Source organism: Nesoenas mayeri (assembly GCF_963082525.1).
Source record: "Nesoenas mayeri genome assembly, chromosome: 4".
Taxonomy (NCBI): domain Eukaryota; kingdom Metazoa; phylum Chordata; class Aves; order Columbiformes; family Columbidae; genus Nesoenas; species Nesoenas mayeri.
In genome coordinates, this window is record NC_137540.1 from 51,616,641 (window position 1) to 51,641,646 (window position 25,006).

At 37.1% G+C, this 25,006-nt stretch overlaps 1 protein-coding gene across 1 annotated transcript; it reads right to left on the bottom strand.

Annotated features, from left to right (window-relative positions):
* Positions 1-922: 922 nt before the first annotated feature.
* On the bottom strand, positions 923-25,006 carry GUF1 (GTP binding elongation factor GUF1; the record flags this gene model as incomplete). The annotated part of the gene is made up of 17 exons (XM_080344182.1): positions 923-1,060; positions 2,051-2,087; positions 2,980-3,099; positions 8,025-8,126; positions 11,148-11,281; positions 12,292-12,435; positions 13,909-14,041; positions 14,422-14,545; positions 16,703-16,842; positions 18,368-18,571; positions 19,574-19,638; positions 20,132-20,215; positions 20,456-20,533; positions 21,750-21,830; positions 22,031-22,179; positions 23,745-23,856; positions 24,869-25,006. 17 exons carry the CDS (start codon positions 25,004-25,006, stop codon positions 923-925), a joined length of 1,983 nt encoding a protein of 660 aa, XP_080200308.1.

The window sequence follows — 25,006 nt, forward strand, 5'->3', positions numbered from 1 at the left end:
GTTGTATTGCTAGCTCGGGTTAAACCACTACAAAGCTTTTGGAGGTTGGCATGCAGTTGTGACTGCAGTATTGAGCATGGTCATTGACTTGTGTTAATGATTGTTTTGTTTACGCTTCCAAAAGCAACAACTTATGTCAAGCACACTTAACTACAGCTTTCAAGTGAGAACTCACAGACAAACTTTAGTATGTGAACAATATAAGTAAAATATCAGCAAGTACACTAAGACACAAGTTCTAACCAAATCTTCATGCCAAAGGAATTCTTTAAGGCTGGAATTGGTCTTATTGGTGGAGAAGTTAAGTATCTTGTATTTTCATATATAAAAACCTTATGATTTCTTCAGAGATTAGCACAGCTAGGCTGTACTCATGGTAAAGTGACACACTTTAACAAGTTTAAAATAAATAGTGTGGTACATAGAAAAAAGACAGGATTAGTTTTTCCTGGCATCATCATGATTTCCTGACAACAGCAACTTTAGGAAGTAAAACAGAAAGTAGTTTGATATTTTTGTGGCAACAGTTCAAACTGTTTGGGTTTTTTTTGCATTGTTTGTCTATACATACCTTTCAATTATTTTTATAAACTCTTTGCCATGTTGCTGCTGTTCTCATGCAAAGACTTGCAATGCAAAAATAAAACATAATTATGTTAAATTTTAAGTGTTAGAAGTATGAAATAATGAAACACAGAGGAAAACAATGAACACTTACATTCAGTTAAGTCAAATAACTTTAATTTCATAATAATCTACAAGTATCTGTACATAGTCCTTTCAATTTATGTTCCCACATACTGTTAATTTACACCATTTAAAGTCAAATATGTTCCCTCTCGCAGTGATAAATTATACATTAGCTAATCATGCTACTGTCTACAAAAAGTTGAAAGAATAATCACCTGCATGTCATTGATCTCTATTTGTCAGTTTGTCTCTTTAAAACGCGTATAAAGGCATCTCTTGGTACTTCCACATTGCCAATTTTTCTCATCAACTTCTTCCCTTCTGCCTGCCGCTTTAAAAGCTTCATTCTTCTTGTAATGTCTCCACCATACTATGAAAATGAAAAAGCATTTTAGTAAGCTTAAATTTCAGCAACACTAAACTCAAGCACTTAAAAATAGTCAGAAATGCTAGTTATAGTATGACAAAAGATTATTTTCTACTCCACGTAGTTATCCCAAAAGGCCAATAGTTAAAAAGAACACGTTCATTGAGGGTTGAACTGAGTTACCTAAACATATACATTTACATAAGCATGGCTGACATTAGACACAGCCTATGGGCTATCCAGATCTCCTTGGAACAGCAGCAGGATGCCAGCTCAGATACACTGGGGCACCTATACTAGCACTAGGTGTTGACGTCTACGTAAGATAACTGAACCCTTCTATATGTTGAACAAATACCATCTGATGTATGTGCCTAGCAGAAAAATTCCATAATAGTTGTGAAAAAGGGACACTTGCTTAACTTTTTTCCAATGTGTTTGTTTCAGAGAGCTAAAGACAAGTAAGAGCCATCACGTTTTTCCTACAGCTTTGTCCAGTGTTGTTCATAGTCAACTATTGCATATTTAAGGCCTTGTCATAATGTATTACTGAAAACCCAGGTAAAAGTCTAATCACAGTCAGTCTCTAAGCACTTTTATAGTTTCTTAAATCACACCTGGAAAAAAAAATAAATCAGGAAACATGAAGTTACACAGATGTGTGTGTACACACACACATACACTTACTATGTCTAAAACTATGAGAAAATGGTGAGATGGGAGTGAGCACAGCCACAGCTCTGTTGAGTTCACTCTAGGTGTGTAATTTTGAAAAAGCCATTACTCTTTCTGATCCACTCTTACTGCAACTAGAGGTTATGTGAGTTGAATTTTAAAATAAAGTATCAAAGTATCTGTTAATATCCCAGTGAAATGTTGGAGCACAAGCAGAACGTGTCTTTGCTGTGTTTCTAGGAAAAGATACGCCTATCACATTAGCAAGACTACACACTACACACATCAGAAACATCAAAACAATGAAAAAATACCTACACATTTTGCCACAACGTTTTTTCTGTAAGCTTTCAGCCTGTAAAATAAAATATGTACTTCAACACATCAGAACATCTCATATACATGAAGCTAAATACTAAGCTGTCAAAATGCTAGGCATTGTTTTTCTTCTGGTTTTGTAAGACTCATTGGAATTACGCATTATATTTTGTATACAGAAAACAAACTTCTAAATAGAAGACTTAATTCACATTTCTCAATTCTAGAGAATTGAGACACCCTTAGGGTGTACAATACGTACATAAAAATTCCAATCTTGCATTCTTATCTAGGATTTCTTCTACGATTCACAGTGTTACGTAAGTGTGTACATAGGTACGTACACACAAATTCTTACAGCACCTCTGCTTGGATCCCTACCTTTAATTCTTTTACCACAATCTGAATCTTATTTAAGCAGCAAAAGTGCAACAAGAAACATATCAAGGAAACAGTTTGCTCTAAAAGAAACGTGTGCTGCTAAGAACAGCTTGCAACCTACTTCCTTTGGAAAAGCACAGTTCAGGTCTTTTTTTTGCTGATTCTCCCAGAGGTTAAGCTATTCCACAACTAGCTAATTTTTTTCAGCAGTAAGAAAGTTTTCCAATGCCAAACAGGAAGTGGACACATGGGTTTCGCAAGTTATACTCTACGCACTAAGCACAATGCTGACCACAAGCTATTTAAAATAAAAATACATTTTTTTTCAATTAAATTTATGTAAAGTCCTTAGTTATAGTCACAGCTCAAATGTTTTGGTTTGTTTCCCCAAGAGGTCCGGTAGCATACACAAGCAAAATATGACTTTACAGTAAACTGCAGGTACTGTAATGTATAAAACTATTGGGTAAGAGGTTACAAGTATGTATTTTAAGTACCTTAAAGTAAGGAAGGAAAAAAAAAAAGGGAAACAGAAGGGCTTCACTTACGTTTCTCTTGCAATGATTTTCTTGCCAATAGCAGCCTGGATGGCTATTTCAAACAGCTGTCTAGGAATAGCATCTTTTAAACGTTCACAAATAAATTTACCAGTAGCATACGCCTTATCACTGAAAAAGAAAGTTAACAGCGTTTTCAGGAGGACTAATACAACCCCAAAAATATATCCATAGAACAAACTGTTTGATTGAAATATTTTAGTAAAGGTTTTTAACTCAAAAGATAAGCTGATCAGAAAATAATTTTACATCTGAGTGGCCTCTCTATGTCACCTGTTTTATACTAACAGAAGATGTTCAAATAAATTTAAAATATTTATGATAAGCACCCAGATTATCTATCACACTGAAGCCATTTTGAAAACTGTCACAGCTTCAAATGGAATTTTTAAACTAGGTGGTCAAGGAGGATTTTCATTGTAGGCTCAAAAGGTCAGAGGATCTACATATTAGAGAAATATTTTTTAAAAATCAGTGTTTATGAAGCAGGAAAAAAAAAACAAAACCAAAAACATTTTAACGAACTCTTGGCATCTGCTAATACAAATTACCCAGCTATATTTAGCATCTGCATATGCTTCATATTTTTGAAAGAGAACAATGACAAAAGGGCTGAAAAAGCTACTGAACGGATACTTTCATAAGCCATTGAAAAATCCATATTTAGCAAATACATTTTAGCAACATACAGCTGAAAATAGTTTTACATGTATTCATGTAGCAACAACATGATTCCCTGTTACCTGTATAAAGCAAACAGCTTAAAGTTGAAGTACTTAAGTAATGTTCATTAAGCATTAGTTTTACAAGACAGAGATATTTATTTGTATAATTAGGACAAATAATAATGGTTAGCTTACTACTGATCTTACAGTAATTTCAGTAATTCTTTTGCTATGAATGTAATTCAGCATAATTATTGTTATACAGATACAGAGTCTATTTACAGTGAGAGGACTCAGGATAACTGAAGCAAGAGTAGAATGAATGCTGTCTACAAGTTTAAAAATTTATTTGTAATCTAAAGCTAAAAGAAAAGCTATCATTAGTTTTAGTGAGTGAAGCAGTTCTGATAAATTGATCAGGAAACACATGTTAAAGCAATAAGTAACTTTTGCAAGGTTGGCTACTCCATTTTCCATGGTTTCAAAGTAAAGAGATGCAGGTAGATTGCTAAACACGGCTTATTTATGAAAAACACATTAAGTAGCAAATGTATATGAAAGAGTTATTCCACTCCAGCCCCAGGATCTTTCTGGATAAAGTAAGGGTTTCCTACATCAACCTTCTGAATTTAAGAAATTCCAGGGATTTTGGGATCACAGTTATGTAAAAATATGAAAATATACAAATTTTTAGCAACTGCAAGTTTGTATTTTAAGAAGGAAAAACAAACAAACCACAAAAGAAAAACCTGAATGCAAGGGCGAACGACATGGACTCCACACAATCCAGTGTGAATCCAGCTGAAGCCATTTATTGCTTGTTACAATTCTCCTTGAGTATCTTTTTGCTTTGTCCACGCGTCTACAGGCTGCATGTGATTGGATAACAACTACTGTTCATGTGCTTAGAGGCTGCATATAATTGGATAACAACTACTGTCCACATGCTGCAAACTACAAGAGACTGGATCTTTTACAGTTAGCACGAGCTCTAGCGTTCAGCATTACCTCACTACAAAATTGCCGACTCTTAATTTCTGCACCGGACACACTTTCTTTTGTTCTCACTCAAGGCTGCTTGAAGTCACATAAGGCACACAGGCTACACAACTCTTGCTCTCTTGCTGAACACATAGGCCTCAGAGGCCTATTCAGTTCAGTTCCATATAATGTCCATTTGCTACAAGAAAATCCCTCAAATCTCCCACAATTCCCCCTTTCGTTTCTGTGCAAACCAAACATTCACAAAGGCTTTGGATACCATGTGTTCGAGCAATTTTATCAAACAAGGCACAACTAACAATATAGCAACAATCACAAACATTATTATTAATCCACGTAAAAGCACAGCCCTCAGCCATCCTGTAATTCCCAGACTTGCTAACCACTCACTCAATCCACCTTCTACAATGATGAATTTCTTCAACATTTCCTGCAAGTCTTCTATTTGTCTGTTGTTTCAGCTTACTAGCTCTGCACTGTGTCTTTATATGACCTGATTTTCCTTTTTGAATCAAAGGCTTTATGGCTGCTGCAAAAGCGCTAGCCATAAAACTAGTTTGTTTTTTTCTGGCCGACCCTCAGACACACCGCCAGCATACCAACCAGGGATCCGTTCTTTGGCAACTCCTGTAAAATGCACTTACAAGCAGGATTAGCATTCTCCACTGCTAGTCACATAAGCAGTGCTTTGCAAACTGGATTGGTCAACTGTGACCATTCCAACACATTGCGCAAGCAATCTAAAAAAGCCATGTAAGACTCATTTTGACCTTGCTTAACAGTAGTATAAGGTGGTATAATTTTCCTGTCCTCAGGCAGTGTTTTCATCGCGTCCTTGGCTAAGGTCATTGATTGATGCAGTATTGGCACAACTAACCTGGCTTGCTTTTGCATATCAGCAGACTCTCCCTGTCCTGTGAGCCTATCCATGGTTGCTGTCCTTAGTAGATCACCATCCCTCCTTTCTAAATTTTGCACTACTGCTTGTCCTACCAGATCATACCAGCGTGTCCGCCAAAGTAACTGCTGCATTGGTGTTAATATCATTTGCATCAATGTACATGAATCTGATGGAGTCATAAGGTTAGTAGAAAAAATACTGTCAATAAATGCTTGAGTAAAAGGTGACTGTAACAAATGTTCTTTTACCCATTTTCTTGCCTCTCTGACTAATTCCCAGGGAAAAGGAGCCCAGTAATTAGGCTTTTGTCTCCCATCATTCCCAGTACCTCCCAGCATTACTGAATATGCAGAGGGTAATACTTCTCCCTCAAGTAATGCATTTTTTATGACAACCTGCCACCTCATGATAGGATTGCCACCCACAGCACCCCCCGTTGCACCCCTGGAACGTTTATCAGAGATGTTCTGTTCCAGTCTACACGTTATCATGTCCTCTCTACATTCTTGGTCTGCTTGTTGAATCTTTTGTTGTCTCTAAATCCTCCAGCTTCCAAATAAGCTCTTGGGCCCATCTGGGCTTATCTGGAAACCCAGGATGGAGGCAAACCAGGAGTAGGTGGTGTAAATGGCGGCAAAGGAGCATAAAATGTTTTCTTCTTTGTCAGATCGGACAGCACATTTTGATCAGTGTCCATATTGTCATTACACCATTTCTGTCTTTTGGCGATTTTTCTTCCAGGAGAGGCACAGACAGTTCCTCTGACGGCTTGTCTTCTGGGAGTAAATATTTTGTTGGTTCAGGGGTAAACACTTGCAATTTAACTGGCAATTGAACTGGAAATGCCTGTTTTGAATCACTGAGCTTCGTAACAGTCTTTTCGGCTTTTAACTGTTGCAATGTTGGACTCAATGCTAGGAACACACCTTGTAGTCTTTTCGGCTTTTAACTGTTGCAATGTCATGATTATCAAGCACCAGGCGGTTGCAAGGCCATTAGTATATTTTTCACCGTGGCTAATCGCCTCCCACAGCGCATTTCCCGCTTTCTCCCAAGTCTCTATTTGAAAGGCTCCTGACGGATCAGTAGGAAACCCATTGTCCTGGCACCCAATTAATAATCTTTTGAGGTTACTCTCCTCATATTTCACTCCTCTCCTAGAGAGGATATGCGAGAATAGCTGCAAAATTGCTTTTTCTTCATTAGATACATTCTGCCCCATCTCTCCCCCAGCTGCTCACCTCGCCTTCGGGTGTCCATTGCACAATGGTGTCAGATCCTCTCTGACTATTTTCCCGCAGCCCGCAGACTGTGTCCCGGTCACAGTCCAGCCGTGCCAGCCAGCCGAGGCTTAACCCTCCTTCAGCAGTCATCCTCTCGCCATAAATTCTCCTTGCGTATCACGTCAGGGTCACCACTTGCGAGGGTGAACGACAGACTCCACACAATCCAGTGTGAATCCAGCTGAAGCCATTTATTGCTTGTTACAATTCTCCTTAAGTATCTTTTTGCTTTGTCCACACATCTACAGGCTGCATGTGATTGGATAACAACTACTGTCCACACGCCGCAAACTAACAAGGGATTGAATCTTTTACAGTTAGCTCGAGCTCTAGTATTCAGCATTACCTCACTACAAAATTGCTGACTTGCTGATGCTTAATTTCTTCACTGGACACTTTCTTTTGTTCTCGCTCAAGGCTGCTCAAAGTCACGTAAGGCATGTAGGCCACTTGACTCTTGCTCTGTTGCTGAACGCATAGGCCTCAGAGGCCTACTCAGTTCAGTTCCATATAATGTCCGTTTGCTTCGAGAAAATCCCTCAAATCTCCTACACCTGAAAAAGCTGATCTCAGAATTACTAGAAAGTGATGCTGAAGTTACAGAAGGGAGCCTTATAAAGACTTCCTGAGAAGAAAGCATGGGCGGAGGCTGGAAACAGGAAGGCACTATTCTCACCTGAAAACCAGTTATTCCTGAGAAACTTCTGGAAACTGAATCATTTTATAAAAAAAAAAATCTGAGGTTATTACATCCAATAAATATTTACATTCTCCTGGTATTCTGGCTGGAGACAAGATAACAAACTTCTATAGAATATTAATTATTTGGAACATCAAATAATTTTTCATGTTTTTCGGTAGTAAATAATAAGTGCCATAAATGATTCATCTGGCATCTCCTATACTAGTCAAAATTTAATTTCTTTCAGCCCCTTAAAAGACTGGCATTTTGCATTTCCTTCTCCTACTTTGTCCAACATTACCAAAAAAACATTATTACCTCGCACTCAAGTGCCTCTTTTTCAGATCATCTGCAAAAGTGGCGATGTAGTGAAATCCTCAATACTGTTTTCATATATGTATATGCATATATATATATATATATGCATTATATGACAAATATATTTGCATTACATATTAATAGCAAGTCTTATTTCTTTGGAACATAGAATCTGGTCAACTTACTTGTGTGTGATCGTTGCCAGCTCTTCAACTGGATTTCCATTTAGAAGAATATCCATTTTGATAAGGTCTGCTGTCTGGTATCCTGCATCTTCATAATCAAAACTAAATGAAAGCAGTTTAAAAGTTAGTGATGATTTTGTAAAAAATTATATTCTGCATTCTTTGTTCCATAAATTTTAAGTTTTAGACACATTTCTTAATAAAACACTCCGACTTTTTATTAAAATAGGAGCACAGTTTTTAATGGTCTCTCAGTCCATTTCCCTTATGCAAGTCCAGCCTTGGCTGGACTAGAAATTTACTGCAAATAAATCTCATTTCCAAGGTAGCAGAAGGCATCGAGCTGTCTTCCAGCTATTGAGTCAGGTGAATAAATAAAGAAAAAAATCATTCTTACTGCAATCTCTTGAAGAGTTTATTCAAACATTTCTATCAGCTGAAAGATCCTTAAAACTCCAGAAACAGAACCCTTCAAGACAGCTTTTGAACAGCAAACGTCCTTGATGTCACACAAATCAAACACTAACACTGGATTGTTTTCTTTTCATCCTCTCATTTGACAGACTTTTTATATGACCACTATTATTCCCTTTGACAACAAAGTTTTCCTCTTCATTTCCAAAGCATATTTCTCCTTTGGTCAGTATGGGCCTTGCTGTCTCTGTGTCAGTTTTCAAAACAAATCTTAAAATGGAGGAGACACAGAGATATATGTATGCAATTTATACATTCATACAAGATAGATATGTGTGGAGAATACAAATACCACTAAACTGGTCAGATCTGAAATATCAAAACAGAGAGGGGAAAAATCCTCTGAGAGTATTTGAAAGTACTTCTATCTTAATTGGCTTAAATCATAGTTATATTAATAGATTAACATAACAGAAGTATGATTATCGGGAGCATTAAATACACAAGCAACATTAGGGAGTCAATTAGGAAATGAAAATCAAGAAATAATCTCAAAATCTCCATTCCTCTGTTTCTGTTACCTGTCCTTGCCCACTTTTGGTTATGCTTCTACTTCAAATAGAAAAACCTGGGTAAAACACATCTCATCTTACCTTTATAAGGCATATTTAAGAAAACACAAACTCAAACTAAATTCACTCCTTCAATGAAATTCATTTGTATGCTCATTAAATTAATAATGTAATTATTAGGTTGGTGCAAAAAGAATTGCTGGTTTTGCATTGTTGAAATGTGCCGCTTGATATTGGAATACGTTCTTAAATAATTATGGTTATGTTATACATCATTTTAACACACTTTTCATGCTTTATGTTTTTTTTGGTACTGACTTATTACTTGCTGTTTATTTTAGATTTATTTTAGACTATGGAAATTATGTTAGACGAAAAGCAAATTCGAGCAATTTTCTTATTTGAGTTCAAAATGGGTCATAAAGCAGCGGAGACAACTCAGAACAACGCCACATTTGGCTCAGGAACTGCTAACAAACGTACAGTGCAGTGATGGTTCTAGAAGTTTCACAAAGGAGATGAGAGCCTTGAAGATGAGGAGCGTAGTGGCCGGCCATCAGAAGTTGACAAGGACCAACTGAGAGCAACCATTGAAGCTGATCTTCTGACAACTACATGAGAAGCTGCCAAATGACCATTCTACAGTCATTCAGCATCTGAAGCAAATTGGAAAGGTGAAAAAGCTCAATCAGTGGGTGCCTTGTGAGCTGACCAACAATCCAAAAAATCCTTGTTTTGAAGTGTTGTCCATTTCTTGATCAGATTTGACAGGTGATGAAAAGTGGATTTTATACAACAACTAGCAATGAGTGACTGGACTGAGAAGAACCTCTAAAGCAGAAGAACCTCTAAAGCAGAAGAACCTCTAAAGCACTTTTCAAAGCCAAACTTGCACCAAAAAAGGTCACAGTCACTGTCTCATGGTCTGGTGCTGGTCTGATGCACCACAGCTTTCGGAATCTCAGTGAAACTGTGACATCTGAGGAGTGTCCTCAACAAACCAATGAGATGCATCGAAAACTGCAACACCTGTAGCCAGCACTGGTCTATAGAAAGGGCCCAATTCTTCTCCACGATAACACCCGATCACACATCGTGCAGCCAACACTAAAAATGTTGAACGAATTGGGCTATGAAGTTTTGCCTCATCCGCCATATTCACCTGACCTCTTGCCAACCAACCAACACTTCTTAAAGTGTCTTGAGAACGTTTGGCAGGGAAAACACTTCTACAACCAGCAGGATGCAGAAAATGCTTTCCAAGAGTTCGTTGAATCCTGAAGTATGGATTTTTATGCTACAGGAATAAACAAACATTTCTTGTTGGCAAAAATGTGTTGATTGTAATGGTTCCTGTTTTGATTAATAAAGATGTGTTTGAGTCTAGTTATGATTTAAAATTCACAGTCCAAAACTGCAATTACTTTTGCACCAGCCTAATAGGTATAATAGTTTCTGTTAAAAATGCAGTGTATCTAACATATATGTCTACATACCAGATTTGTAAGAGCTATCGAGTCTCCTGTGGCATAAGCCCATCTGCCACACAAAATTTTCCCTTCCATTCAACTCACAAAGGCTCTTCACAAGCGGCTGAGCACTGTTCTAGCCTCTGAATTTAGAGAATCTACCCATAGCAGAACATTTTGTCTCAAAATAGAGATGATTTACCTTATTCCCATAATAAAGCATGTAAGTAAAGTAAGTGTTGTTTGTTTTATATATAGTTTGTTGATTGTTTTTACTAGCTTTAAAGAATCAGTATCTGGTTGTTTTGCCTTTTCCACAAAGACACTATAACGGAGTAAGAAGTAAATTTTCAGTTATTCCTTTGATAGGAAATGCCCCTTGTCACTTCAGACTAGCGAATACCGCTCTATATGTCACAGCTGAAAAACATATGCATCAAAGAAAATTATTATTAGGTACTAATGCACTTTTTGTGGTTTTTCAGATGTATTTCCATCAATTTTCACAGTGAATTTAACTCATTAAAGATGAAGTAAGACTTGATACGCAGAACCACCATAAAAGAATATTCTTCACTTGTGCCTTTCCATATTTTCTCCTCTGATCTTTTTTTGTTTGCTACCTCAGGGTGGTAGGGAGGGCAAGGGGGTACAAAGGAGGTACTTACCTTGCATAACCTGAAGACAGAGACTTAAGAGCATCATAAAAATCCACCACTATTTCATTCAGTGGAAAGAGGTATTTTAGCATAACCCTGTGTTCATCTATGTACAACATATCCTTCTGGACTGCCCTACGATCCTAGACAGATAAAAAATGTTTCAGTTCCCCTTGACAGAAATTTTCTACAAATAAATACAAAATAAACTAATATAAACTACTATCCAATTACACAAGAGAACTCCTGTACTTCAAGCCTAACTATCCTATTGGTAGTTTGCTAAAATCTCAGAATAAATTGCAGCACCATCATAAATGAAGTGGTTGTAACTTCACTAGAAAAATTATTCAAACCTATCGTCTCTAACAGCTGAATTTCTGAAATCCTTAAGAGCTTCTGCTTACTGCTGCCTTTTAAGTGTGTAATTATTTGTCCATAAAATCTCACTGAAATTAGATTTTTTGCATACACTGGGATATTACACAGTAGGACTCGCAGGCTCATCTTCTTCCCTGTCAGGAGGGTGTTCTTGAAGTTATTTCAGGAGTTATTCTAAATAGATCTTAAACTCCACTGCACTGACACACAGGCACTGTACTCATTTGTATTATGTATTTTGAAATGTTAAAAGCTAAGAAATTGTGAGGAAATTAGATAAAGACAATATGCATGGCAGTTGAAATATTCTTAGTTAAGAGTATTCCAAATTCACCTGGGGAAACATGATTGGCCATCACTATAATAAATGTACTCCAGTGAAGTATTGAAAACACACACAGGAAGTAAAGTGCTGACATAAATTGTATTTCCATGACTATACGTCTAAAAAACAATAGGTCTTATTTCCCTGCTGCTGGTTTCATTCTTTCAGGAAAACATAACTAGCTATGAATTTGTCTACTGCAGGGTGCTTGACTAGGTACTTCATTGTCACTGAGCTTCATCACTAACTCTCACTACAAGGATTTTGTAGTTCAGTAGTAATTTTACATATAAAAAGTTTAAATACTCTTGAAAGAAAAAAATATTTTAATAATTATTGTCAAAGATACTATTTAAGTACTAATATCTTACTATCTACTATCTTCACTTTAAGTATGATATAAAAAGCTTAAAAATACAAATGACAAAACTAAAACTATATACCAACCTGACACAAAGCAATTATTTTCCCAATATATTCATGAGGTGTTACAATAGTACCAAGAACAGTTGGCTCTAAATATTCAGATACTGAAAGTTTATCAGGAAACTGAGTGGGGTTGATAATAGTAATCTCTTCTTTACCATACTCCTGAAAACAAACATAAAACAGATACTGTCATTTTACAAATAAGCAGACTAAATAGCAAAGGAGACAAAAACAGCATTGAAAAAAATGCTAAAAACCATTTAAAATGCCTGGAAACACTTGTGAATTGTGCAAGCCAAATTTATACTAAACACAATTTTAAGAGAGACTTCTACATCAAATACAGAAGTCCCTGATCCGCATATCTTTAAGTATTATTATATAGAAAGATTATAGTAATTACTTTCACTGGGAAAATGGCTTTTTAAAGCATTTTATCCACTGAATTTTAAACAGAATTGCTTAGAACTAGGACTACAATCTAGTATTATCAATAGAAACAAAAACGCTCTTCTGCCCATCTTCCGTCACTCTTTTGACTGTAGAGTAAGGATCTTCCTTCTGACCCCATCCTAACCCTTTTAGGTGGAAAGCACAGCTTCACCAAAAGACCTGCTTCAAGTACTCTGCAGTTTGGTGACAGGGACATTCTTCTCTGAATAGAATCTTGGGTTCAGGCTCCCTTATAGGCTGAAGTGGGCTTGGAAATAGAGCTTTTGATTCCTGTATAAGTGCTTTCGTCTATTTGTTGTAGTCCAACATCTCGATAGAGGCTGCAGTTGTCCTTCCAAAGTAAGAATAAAAGGAAGGTTAAGCTTCTTATAATGTAGATACAACTTCCTCCACAGTCCAAAGCAAGTGATTCTATCACTTCTACTGACAAGGCAGTGTTCTTGAACAATGACCCAACTTCCAGCACTGCTTGAAAAGTATCCCACAGGAATCCAGAATCACTTACACCCCAAAGGTGTCAACTACTTCATTCGTAGATACTACACTACCTAAGGAAGAAACCAAAACAGGAGAGAAAAAGAGCCTATGGCTTACAATTTGCAAGCATAGCAACCTTTCTTAAACAAGCTGTTTGGAATTCACAGATTTCCTGTAGTGTTTAGAGTCTGTCTCTCTCAAACTCAAACACAGTAATTTTTTTGCAGCCAATTCAATGAAGTTTGCACATGCCTATTTCACTGTCATCAAAATCTCACTGATCTTCAGCAGCCCCTGCCATCTACAGTAGCATTACAACCTATTCCTAAAAACAATGTTTTTTGACTGATAAAACCTTATAAAAGATTTTTTCACCTGCTTTAACCTCAGCCCAGTCAGTATGCACCAAAAAGAATACAGCAAGAAATGTGCCTTTTATTCTCATTTTCATGGATGAGTATAAGACATAAGAAGAGAGTGCTTGAAGTGGAAGGGGTAAGGAAAGTTAACATTCTTAAAAAAACAAAACAAAACAAAACAAAAAACCAACCAAACCAAAACATTAAAAATGTTTGAAGTTACATATTGGTGCTTCTAATGTTTACCATAAAATTAAGTACTAGTCTACATTAAAAAAGTGTATATGTTTCTAATGGGAGGCTTTTAAGCTGCTATTTACATAAAGCTGTAATAAATATAACGTACCTTTATCAACTTCGCTGAGGAAAGAACAGCTTTATATGGAACTGTAGGTGCAGTCAAAATAACAGACATGTTATACTCCTGTTCCAAACGCTGATTAAAAACTTCCATGTGTAAAAGACCAAGGAAACCCAACCTGGTAAAAAAAATATCCTGTTGGTAAAAGTATTTGTATATCCCCTGGAATTTCACAGTGGGATTTTTTTTCTTTTCCCCTTCAGCATGTTTACACTGTTAGTCTGGCAATATCAGGCACAGCAAACAATCTCCAAAGGATCCTGCAGGTGAATAGTGTGAGTATTTGTGAACAAATACTATCAATCATTACAAATTGTATACTCTGCACAAATGCAGAAGGCAAGAAAAACACATGCTTTTGACCTTTAAGTGGCATTAACTTGAAGTAAAACTCTTAATATTTAATACTTCTTAATTCAATCTTCAGCTGACTTACTTAAACTTGCATTCTCAATTTACAAACCGTTCTAAAAAACAAAAGCAGTATAAAAGCCTCACCTCCATCCAGCTCCTAAGGCAAGGCTACTGTCACGATGAACAGTTACACTGGAATCATTCAACGTCAGCCTTTCCAAAGCACTTTTGAGATTATTATATTCTGTTTGATCTACAGGATACATTCCTGTCAAAACATATTAGATAAAGTTGACATGATAAGAGAGCTTTATCTAGTGTGTACTTAGCTCTCAAATATGCCTTCTACAGTGAACACAGTAATAAAATCAGAAATAGCTTACCTTCTGGTCCAATTTTAAAATGTGGAAAAACAATATGAGGATTTTTTCTTTTTTTTTCCTCCCCAAAAATTATTTAAAATGTAATAAAGTTTTAAATTACCTCATAAAAAACAGGAATTAACATTCAAACCATAATGGTAGGGACACTGTACCCATCAATCCTTCAGAGCTGTGGAAGATGCACAACTGACTATAACCACTCTTTTGCAGGGCTGCAGTGTAAACATTTAGCTTATGCATCACTGGGCAAGCAGACAAATTTCACTGAGATGTTCCTTCAAAGGTAAGAGTGACTGGCAAAAAAAAGTGCCTCATCTAACAAAGTTGCAAATGTTTCTATATTTTTTGAAATTAATTCAAGCAGCAGCCTGTATAGTTACTACCTGAAAGAGTTTCTACTGTATCACTTTTCACATCACCACGTGTTCAGAAAATGTTGATTGTTCTACAGCAAGAAGTAACACATGTGCATCCAAAAAACCATTAATGACAGGATTACACTTCCTTGCGTTCACTGACAGACCACCTAATCTTTATGAAACAGTTTACTTGAGTTTTTACACATCCCCTCACAAGTGTGATTTCCAGTGATTTCCAGAATGTCTTTATTTCAAAAAAATCTTCTATAGTATTTGCAGTAGTTAACTGAGGCTGGTGGAAACAGCTCAACAGAACTATATAAACTTAAAGTTTACTTATATAGTTTGCTGATGAAACCAAGCTGGGAGGAGTGGCTGACACACCAGAAGGCTGTGCTGCCATCCAGTGAGACCTGGACAGGCTGGAGAGTTGGGTGGGGAAAAATTTAATGAAATATAACAAGGGCAAGTGTAGAGTCTTACACCTGGGCAGGAACAACCCCACCTTCCAGTATAGGTTGGGGAACGAGCTATTAGAGAGCAGTGTAGAGGAAAGGGACCTGGGGGTGGACAGCAGGATGACCATGAGCCAGCACTGTGCCCTTGTGGCCAGGAAGGCCAATGGCATCCTGGGGTGTATTAGAAGGGGGGTGGTTAGTAGGTCGAGAGAGGTTCTCCTTCCCCTCTACTCTGCCCTGGTGAGACCACATCTGGAATATTGTGTCCAGTTCTGGGCCCCTCAGTTCAAGAAGGACAGGGAACTGCTGGAGAGAGTCCAGCACAGGGCAACAAAGATGATTCAGGGAGTGGAGCATCTCCCTTATGAGGAAAGGCTGAGGGAGCTGAGGCTCTTTAGCTTGGAGGAGACTGAGGGGTGACCTTATTAATGTTTACAAATATATAAAGGGTGAGTGTCACAAGGATGGAGCCAGGCTCTTCTCAGTGACAACCAATGGTAGGACATGGGGTAATGGGTTCAAACTGGAACACAAGAGGTTCCACTTAAATTTGAGAAGAAACTTCTCAGTGAGGGTAACAGAGCACTGGAACAGGCTGCCCAGGGAGGTTGTGGAGTCTCCTACTCTGGAGGCATTCAAAACCCGCCTGGACACATTCCTGTGTAACCTCACCTAGGTGTTCCTGCTCCAGCAGGGGGACTGGACTAGATAATCTTTTGAGGTCCCTTCTAATCCCTAACATTCTGTGATTCTGTGAAAAAGTCAAATATCTTACAGAATCATTCTGAATATTAGCTTTAGTATTTTTCCATGTTTAACAAAAAAGAAACAGCTAGTAATTTGTAAAAGAAAAAAGAATCACAAAAGTTATGGAAACCTAATTTTCTAAATTAAGAATTGTCAAAAATCTACTCACTTTTTTAAAACCTGAACCCTTCTTTTCCAGCCAGCAAGAGTTTACTATCATTAGGAGCCATAAACATGGCTAAAAATACATGCTAGTCTTGTATTCCTAAAAAATCAGTCTGCACCTATTAGGAATCCTGTCCAGTCACAGAGAAAATTACACAGTTATATAAATGACATTCTTCTTCAGCTTAACTTTGCTAAAATTCTAATCCTCACAACTCTTAACATCTACAAACATTATTTTAAAAGCTTAATAGCTCCCTCATTCTTATTACCTGAAAGAAGTAATTCCACTTTATATGAGTTTACTCCTCACCTGCAAAAACCATTGGCTTCGCTGACTTAAAACCAGGCAAAGGCTCCACTGGCTGTTTATAAAAAAACAGTGTGTCTCCTATTTGGGCTTCTGTTACTTCTTTCATTCCAGCAATCACGTAGCCCACCTGTCCAGCATATCTAAATAAAATTGGCATTATATAGACATGCTTCTTGGCGTTATCAGTATTTCCACTATTTTTCCCACTTGACTTAGCTCAATCAGAAATTCAAAGACAGCACCTTCCCTAAAAGCCGTAAGCCAGATTTAAGTTGTTTCTCCTCTGAGTTGTGAGCTTTGTCTCAAGGACAAACTATCTGTTGACTCAAGTACCTCTATTTCTGTTAAACAGTAAATTTATAGTTCTGGATTTTGAATTCTGTGCTACTCTCAGTTTGAAAGTTGAAGCTAAAGGGAAGTTATCAGGCATCTAAGACAGAATCAAAACAGTTCCCAGCTGCCAGGAGAGCAAATTTCATATGCTAATTGTGGCAGAAACAACAAAAAAGACAAATGCATTTCATCACCACATAATGCTGTTAGGAGAGGAACCCTGAGCAGATAAAAACAGAGTGTATTGGTTTTGGCTGGAATGGACTTAACTTTCTCCAGAACAGACCTGTATGGTGCTGCACTTTAGATTCGTGCCTAAAATCGTGTTGATAACATATCAATGTTTTAGCTGTTGCTGAATAGTGCTTGCACAGCATGAATGCTTTCTCTGCTTCTCACTCTGTTCCCCCAGCAAATAGGTAGGTAAAAGGCTGGGAGGTGACAAAACAAAGACAGAGGACCCGAACTGACCAAACAGATATTCCATGCCATATAACATCACACTTGGCAATAAAAAACAAGGAGTGTAGTCTTCCCAAGGTGGCTGTTACTTGCAGACTAGCAGGGTATCAGTCTGCCTGTGGGAGGTGGTAACTGATTGCCTTTGCATCACTTGTTTTTATTTCTTTTCTTTTTCCTTCACTTATTAAACTGTCTTTATCTCAACCCACAAGTCTTTCCTCACTTTTTCTCTCCCACTTCTCTCCCCAGTCCCACTGGGTTGAGGGAATGAGCAAGTGCCTGGTTGGGTCAACCCACCACACACGGTAATGTAGTCTCACTGAGAATCTCTCAAGAAAGTTATTAACACATTCTTGGATGCAAACTGATAAAGCTTTTCCACTAATTCTAAGTACCTGATTTTCCTCACACTGCTGCCATGAGGAGCCAGTTTCTGGAAGTTGTTGCATTCATGGATTTTAAGTTTTCCACCCTCAAAATATGCTGCAGCAATAACTAAGATCAAGCCCCATTCCCTTCCACTCTCAAACAAGGTAGTTCCTAGAAATAAACTGGACAGCTGAATATCAAATGCTAGTCTTAAAATCTAGCTGTCCAGATGTTCCATGTACTATGAATGTGTTCCTCCCCCAGCAGTGCCCAAAAAGCAGTGCCCAAAAGCTCCTGCCTCAGCATGCCCAAAATGAAAAAGACTGACACTGAGCATTACATTACAAATAATAATCGTAAAAACCCCACCAACAAAGAAAAAGAGCAAAACCCCAAAACATCTCCCAGCCATTACCAACCAAAACAAAAAGCAAAGTAATGCAGGGTTTTGTACCTTACACGAATTTATGATTTGTTCCACTATAAGAAATTTTTACTTACAGCTTATGCGTTGGCTGTTCACTTGGAGTTAGAATTCCAACTTCATTAACTTCATATCTTTTCTTTGTGTGTGCAGACACAATTTTATGCCCTTTCTGAATCTCCCCACCAAAGAGTGCAATGTTAGCTATGACACCTCGGTAGTGGTCAAAGGTAGAGTCAAATACTAAGGCTTTCAATGGATCAGCAGTATTACACTGAGGTCTGTTACAAAAAAATTAAAACAAATTAAGCAGTATGATTTAATTGAACACTGAATGAGCAAGCACCCCATCACAAAATATTAATACAGATATATATTAATATAGATAAAACAATTAAGTAATTTTCAGTTAGCACATACCAGACATAATTAGTGTTTCACTATGTATTATACAAAAAGTCTTGACATTTTATTTCCTCCATGTGCAACGGTAGTATGCATATCCATCATACCCATTTCACAACAGGTGACACTGATGCTTAAAATTTTGCATTATGTCGGACAAGAAAAATTCGAAAGTTACATTCCAACAGCTGATTTTAAAAATATAAGTCCTGTGTTATTCTGCTTTTGCCATCTTTCATAGAAACCTGATCTTGGATTTCCATTGCAGTTTTTTAAACTATAATTATTAACTGATATGAGGACTACAATTATTAGCTAATAATAGGAAAAAAGAAGGAAAACCAATATGCTCATTGAAACAACTGTAATTTAGCAGCTTTGTCAATAAGTTCTTATATAAAGGTCTATTTTAAAGGTTGGGTTCAGGATATGAAACTCTAAACACAGTGCATATCAATTACCTTTATCATTTTAACAATGCAACGTTCAAAGGGAGTAACAGCACACATCCTCAAACACTGAGTTTCATGGACGCTATATTAACTGCCATAAAAATATTACCTTCAGTGGTTTACCTCTTTTATTTCAGCCTGAATAAATTTTCCTCTCCCACTTCTTAAGAATAAAGAAGTTTCCTCTGCTAATATTCACACAGTCATTTTATAAAAGGCCTCTCTAATCTGGTGTCATTTTTTCTGATTTGCAATTTCAAATTGACTTAACCAGCTTAGACATTAGATTTGTCTCACCTCTCTTTAGAAAGTATTGACTTTAAATCAGATGAATGTTAGGTGCAAAACTACTGCCAATACTGCACACATGCAATTCATGGTTTCCTAATTAAACTTGCAAGGTTTCATAGTTAAATACAGACTTACGGAGGAATCTTCTCAATGACCTTTTGAAGAACTTTTTCAACATTTGTTCCTTGTTTAGCAGAAATCTAAAACAAGTCCAACGACAATTTTATAAGACATGTGCCTTACACTCACAAAGTATCTACTGAAGTGTCACATTTACTTAGACTGTTTTGTTGGCCACAAATGATACTACTCATAAAAGCACTCTGAAGCACACTTTAGAATGCTATTACTCTGCGATGCTGATTTGATTATAAATTATTCTGTAACAGTTTTTCCTCTACTGAATGGCAATTACTGTTATGGTAAAAATGAAAACAACTTATGGACCCACAATGAGAAATAATTTAAAAATCTGATGCCATTCAACAAGACATACTAGAATTTTTAACTGAGAAGGGTGTTCTCTACTCCTGTTTTCCAGGAGACAATCTTTAAAGAAATTCATGTATGTCAGACAAAGAGAGACAGACAGATGACACCCTGTTGATTAACTATGTGGACAAGTCTTTCATTAGCTACAAAGTAGATACAGATATATCATCAGCCATGCTATAAAACTTCAAGTGATCTTACCCTTACACATTCATCTGCGGAGATATCAAACAGCTTCTCAATTTGTTTTTCAACTCTTTCAGGGTCTGCATTCTTCAAGTCAATCTGAAGAACAACAAACTGCTAAATATACAGGTAATCACATCTTCCGTACGATCCAGCACTGTTGTTTCCAAATATACAAGCGAAGGATCCTTACTGTATTTACAAGTAGAACACAAAGTTCTTATTATATTCTAGCTATTTCTTCATTATATATTTGTATTTAAGGATATATCTCTTATAAATCTTCTATACATTTAAGCAACCCAACTATTTAATATGAAACTCTAAAGCCTTTATTACCTTATTTATGACGGGAATTATTGTAAGCTGTGCTTCAAAAGCAAGGTAGAAGTTTGCCACTGTCTGAGCCTGAATACCCTGGAAAATAAGCATTAAAAAAATTTAACATGGAACCTTCTTGAGTTTTGATGTGCTGTTGTTTTTTGTTTTGTTTTGCTTTCCTAGGCATAATATACAATATAAGATTACTTCGCTATTCTAACCACTCCTTCATTTGGTGGATGGAAAAGAAGTTATTAATTATAAACATTGCTGAGAAAGAAAACAACATTCCTAATTACCATTTCTCATAATCTGAATATAAGTAAACGAACTAATAATGTTCAATGTGCTATCACTTACATGGAATTATTTATATATAACACAGTATTATGCATACGCTATGCACCATGTATGTATTTTTGCGCCTGCTATTTATTTCTGAATAGCTGAGATCATAATAGGTACCTTCAAATACAGATTCTTTGCCCACAACAAACTATTCACAAATAGAGTTAAGACAGAGGGATATTCATCATGGTAATAAAACTGTAGTTACTCAAGAGGGCAGGAACATACCTTCAACTTACCTTATAGTTATATTCAGAAAAGAACACAAAGTATAAGGTTTCTACATGCACTTCTTTGAAATGTAGGAATAGTTACGTTTATGCAGTCCTAAAATTACATTTGGCCCTTTGAAGGCAACCACGAGGCTGATGGGGCCCCCAGTGAAAAATGAGTTTGACACCCCTGATCTAGTAGTTATAGATATATCTAGCAGATAGAAACTTCTCAAGTTTCCAGAATAAATTTATTCATGTTTGGCTTATAGTGTCCTTCAGCTTTAATGTGGCCAGTATCTGTATTACAGACAATCAAAAACAAAAAAGCAATTAGTTCTAACTAACAATGTCGTTGGCTGAACTGATCATTAAGCTCTCAAAGAAGAAACCAAAGGTACTCAACCAGGCATTTGCACTATAGCCAAAAGTTCTCCAGACTACTATTTGCAAAGTTCACACACTGTAAAAAAGTAGCATCTGATTCTTATTAAAGCTATACTTTTATTACTGTTTCATGGAACTGCAGTATTTATCTAACTATCAACACACAAGTATTTGTCTCTAGAATTTTTTTAAAACTCCCATTACTATTCTTTTGCAACATAATATAGTACTTTTATATGGATAGATGAAAGGCAAAAACACTGATGGAAAAAATAAAAAAAACCCAAACAAACTTAGTCATCTCTGTAGCTTGCTTAAAGAAATTGTTGAAATTCTAAGTAGAAAACAAGAATTGAGAACTCCACCTCGTTTGCATCCACTACAAGTATGACACCTTGACAGGCAGACAATGATCGTGATACTTCATAGCTGAAATCTACGTGGCCCTGTGGAGAAAATAAATGTTTACTATTTCAGCTACTTCTAGAGTCTTTTGCAAAGATTACTATACTATCATGTTTTAATTTGTGTATATGTTTATAACCCTTAAAAAAATGAATAAAGACAAGAAGCCATAAATGTCCTACTTTTAAATATAAATACATTAGGCTTTGTGTGATTTAAACACTGTTTTTACTTAACTTACTGGTGTGTCAATAAGATTTAAGAGGTAGTTAACTCCTTCATGATTGTAAAAAAGAGATGCAGATTGTGCTTTAACTGTAATTCCTCTTTCGCGTTCCACTTGCAGTTTATCCAGCACTTGTTTATTACAGCCAGTCTTAGCAATTGTTCCTAAGACAAGAAAAATTTTTATTACCTCACTTAGTACATTAGCTCTCAAAATAAATAATTCTTGAAAATGCCATTAACCAGGAGAACATGGGACTTGTAGCTGCAAATGAAGCTCTTCCATTTTTTTAAGCTAAACTTAGATTTTAATTTAAAAATAAAATTATGCTTCAACTCAATGTTAAATAGATTTTTACATATGAAGTTACATAAAATATTTTACTGAACAAGCAGGCTACAAAACGTCTTGTAAGTCTAAGTCAGAAATAAAGAAGTAGTAAGGATTCCCATTCACTGCTAAATAATTTTGATCTTTATAGAAACTTCACCTCTTATCACTGGAGAGGAGCTCTATAGCCCATGGCTCCAACCAGTGCCAAACTCCTGTACAAAAAGAGCTTTATCACAGAACTTGACAGACCCCAATTCAAAACTCCATTCTAGCACAGGCATCAGGTAAAATTGCTCCTAGTGACACACAGGAGGTAACCCTAAAGAATAACTTTGCTCAAAAGCTTCTCTCACAAGTTTTGTTTTGCTCACTTGTCAAGTGCATCCACCACATCACCCCTCAAGTAAGAAAAGAGTATTTCTGAGTAGCAATTTAAGATTTGCCCTGAAATTAGTTTCCTCTTGGGAGATAGAACAATCGCTTTACAGCTCACCTTAGAGAACCTTCTAAGGCAGCACCTGTCTCTGTCTTCCAAGAAACCCTAGTTTCAGAGTCACTTATAGTTACGAATATCCTTTAGCACTTCAGTTTCTCGCTTTCACTTTAAAGGTGGAAAGTTTTCCTGAGCCTAAACAATAACACAGAAATAAAAACACTGAAGTCCAAGAAGCACTCCGGTGAGGATAAAATAAATACTGCTGAAGATGAAAGTAACCAACTTCACCAATACTTAGAGTGAAGGAAAAAGCAAGTCCATATAGTATAATACATGGAATTTACACTTAATTACTAGAAATTATTCTACACACTAAATCTAAACCAACAGAGTACATTTCTAAAACTTACTATGCAGCATCATATCAAGTTTTGTACCAGCGAGCCCCACCACCATGAAAGGCAGTTGCTTATAGCTTGCTCACAAGCAGACCTATCATTACTTTCATCTAAGCAAAAGCAGCTGAAGTTCCTCTCTGTTTATATAACACTTTTGAAAAATACTCTGTCTCAAACTCCTAGGTCATGACAGTCCCCTTCTCTCCACCCTAAACATCAGCAGTAAACATCATGAATTTGCTGTGCACCGATCTAATGGATGATTGGTCAGGAATTAAAGGAGTACCATCTTGACCAAGGAAGTACACTCCTTTTCAGTCTCTCTCTAAAATATATACTTCCTTGAGTGAATTTCACACTTCCTTATCACTACTTGTAGGCAGATCTCAATCAAAAAGTCCATCATATTCACATATGTAACACTACACAACTGGCAGCCTAAAAGCATAAGCAACCTGCTACTAGAAGAGCAAAGGCATTAGACATTTTAGTAATAATCAAAGCTACAGAAACACTTCATCTTATGTGTCAAGAGAAGGTAGTATAAAATTTGAACACTTACCTGTAATTTCCAACAATCTGTCTGCCAGTGTACTTTTGCCATGATCTACATGAGCTATAATACTGAAGTTTCTGATGCTTTCGACAGGATACATTGACATATCTATTTTTTCCTGAAAAACATTGATTTATCTTCATAAACCATGGTTACAGTCTCTATGTATAATAGATTAAAAATAATTTAAAAAATAATTAGAGGAGACATAGTAACTGGAGATACAAAAAATCAAATTGTTATCAGTGTTTAAAATGCTAGCATTTCATTTTAGTCATACACATGTATGTATTTATTTGTTACCCTGAATAATCAGTAAGTATGCTGGAAAGTGTTGTGAAAGGTAGTATGTTCTTATGAATATAGGGAGTTGGAAAACTTAAAACAGTTTCAAGTTTGTTAAACTACTAAACTTAAGTATTAAGAAAGCTGGATTAAGGGGACAGTTAAGGACATTATTCTTCACAAGCTTGACAAGAATACAGCAACATTACCTGGCAGCTCAGGTAACAGTGACCTTATCATAAGGATCAAGCAGACTTTCTCGGAAAGGAAGCTAGAGGGAACACATGTCTTGGCTAAATTAAAAGAAAAAGCAGAAGAGCAGCCCAGCTTCCTTGGTACACACAGCAAGGCCCAATAGTGAAAAACTTTTTTGTGTGTTATTACTACTCATTCCATGTAGTATGACACTTTGAAGAAGTATCTTCTTTGCTTTTCAAAGCTTTCAGCATCAGGAACCTCATCAGAGACCTCTAACAGCAATCAGCAACACTGAAAAACTCTGGTCACCGATATTAAGAGATACACAAAGCTCATCTCTCTTTCACAAGCTATGTAAGCAGCTCCGGGCCAGGCAGAAAAGCGACCTCGGAGTTCTTTGCTGGCATCAATACACAGCATTAGGCAGCACTATCTGCAGTGTCCCTGGCAGGACGCCTCAGTTTGGAACCGCACGTCCCCGTTTTGCCAACGGGACGCAAACAGCCCTGTGGCGAGACACCGCCACTCCAGGGTGACACCGCCGGCGCGGCAAGGCCAGCTTCCACACACCCGACCGCCGCCTCCGGGGCCTCCCGGCAGCCCAGCTGCGAGCAGGCGAAACGACTCCCCGCACCCCGCGGACTCACCTTGCCGCGGGAGCTGTACAGCCGCCAGTGCGCCGCCAGCCCCGCGGGCCGCCAGGGGGGAAAGCAGAGAGGGGCGCCAGCGGGGTAAGGGCTCCGCAGCCGGGCCCACCACACCGCCGTCCTGCCCACGAGAGCCAT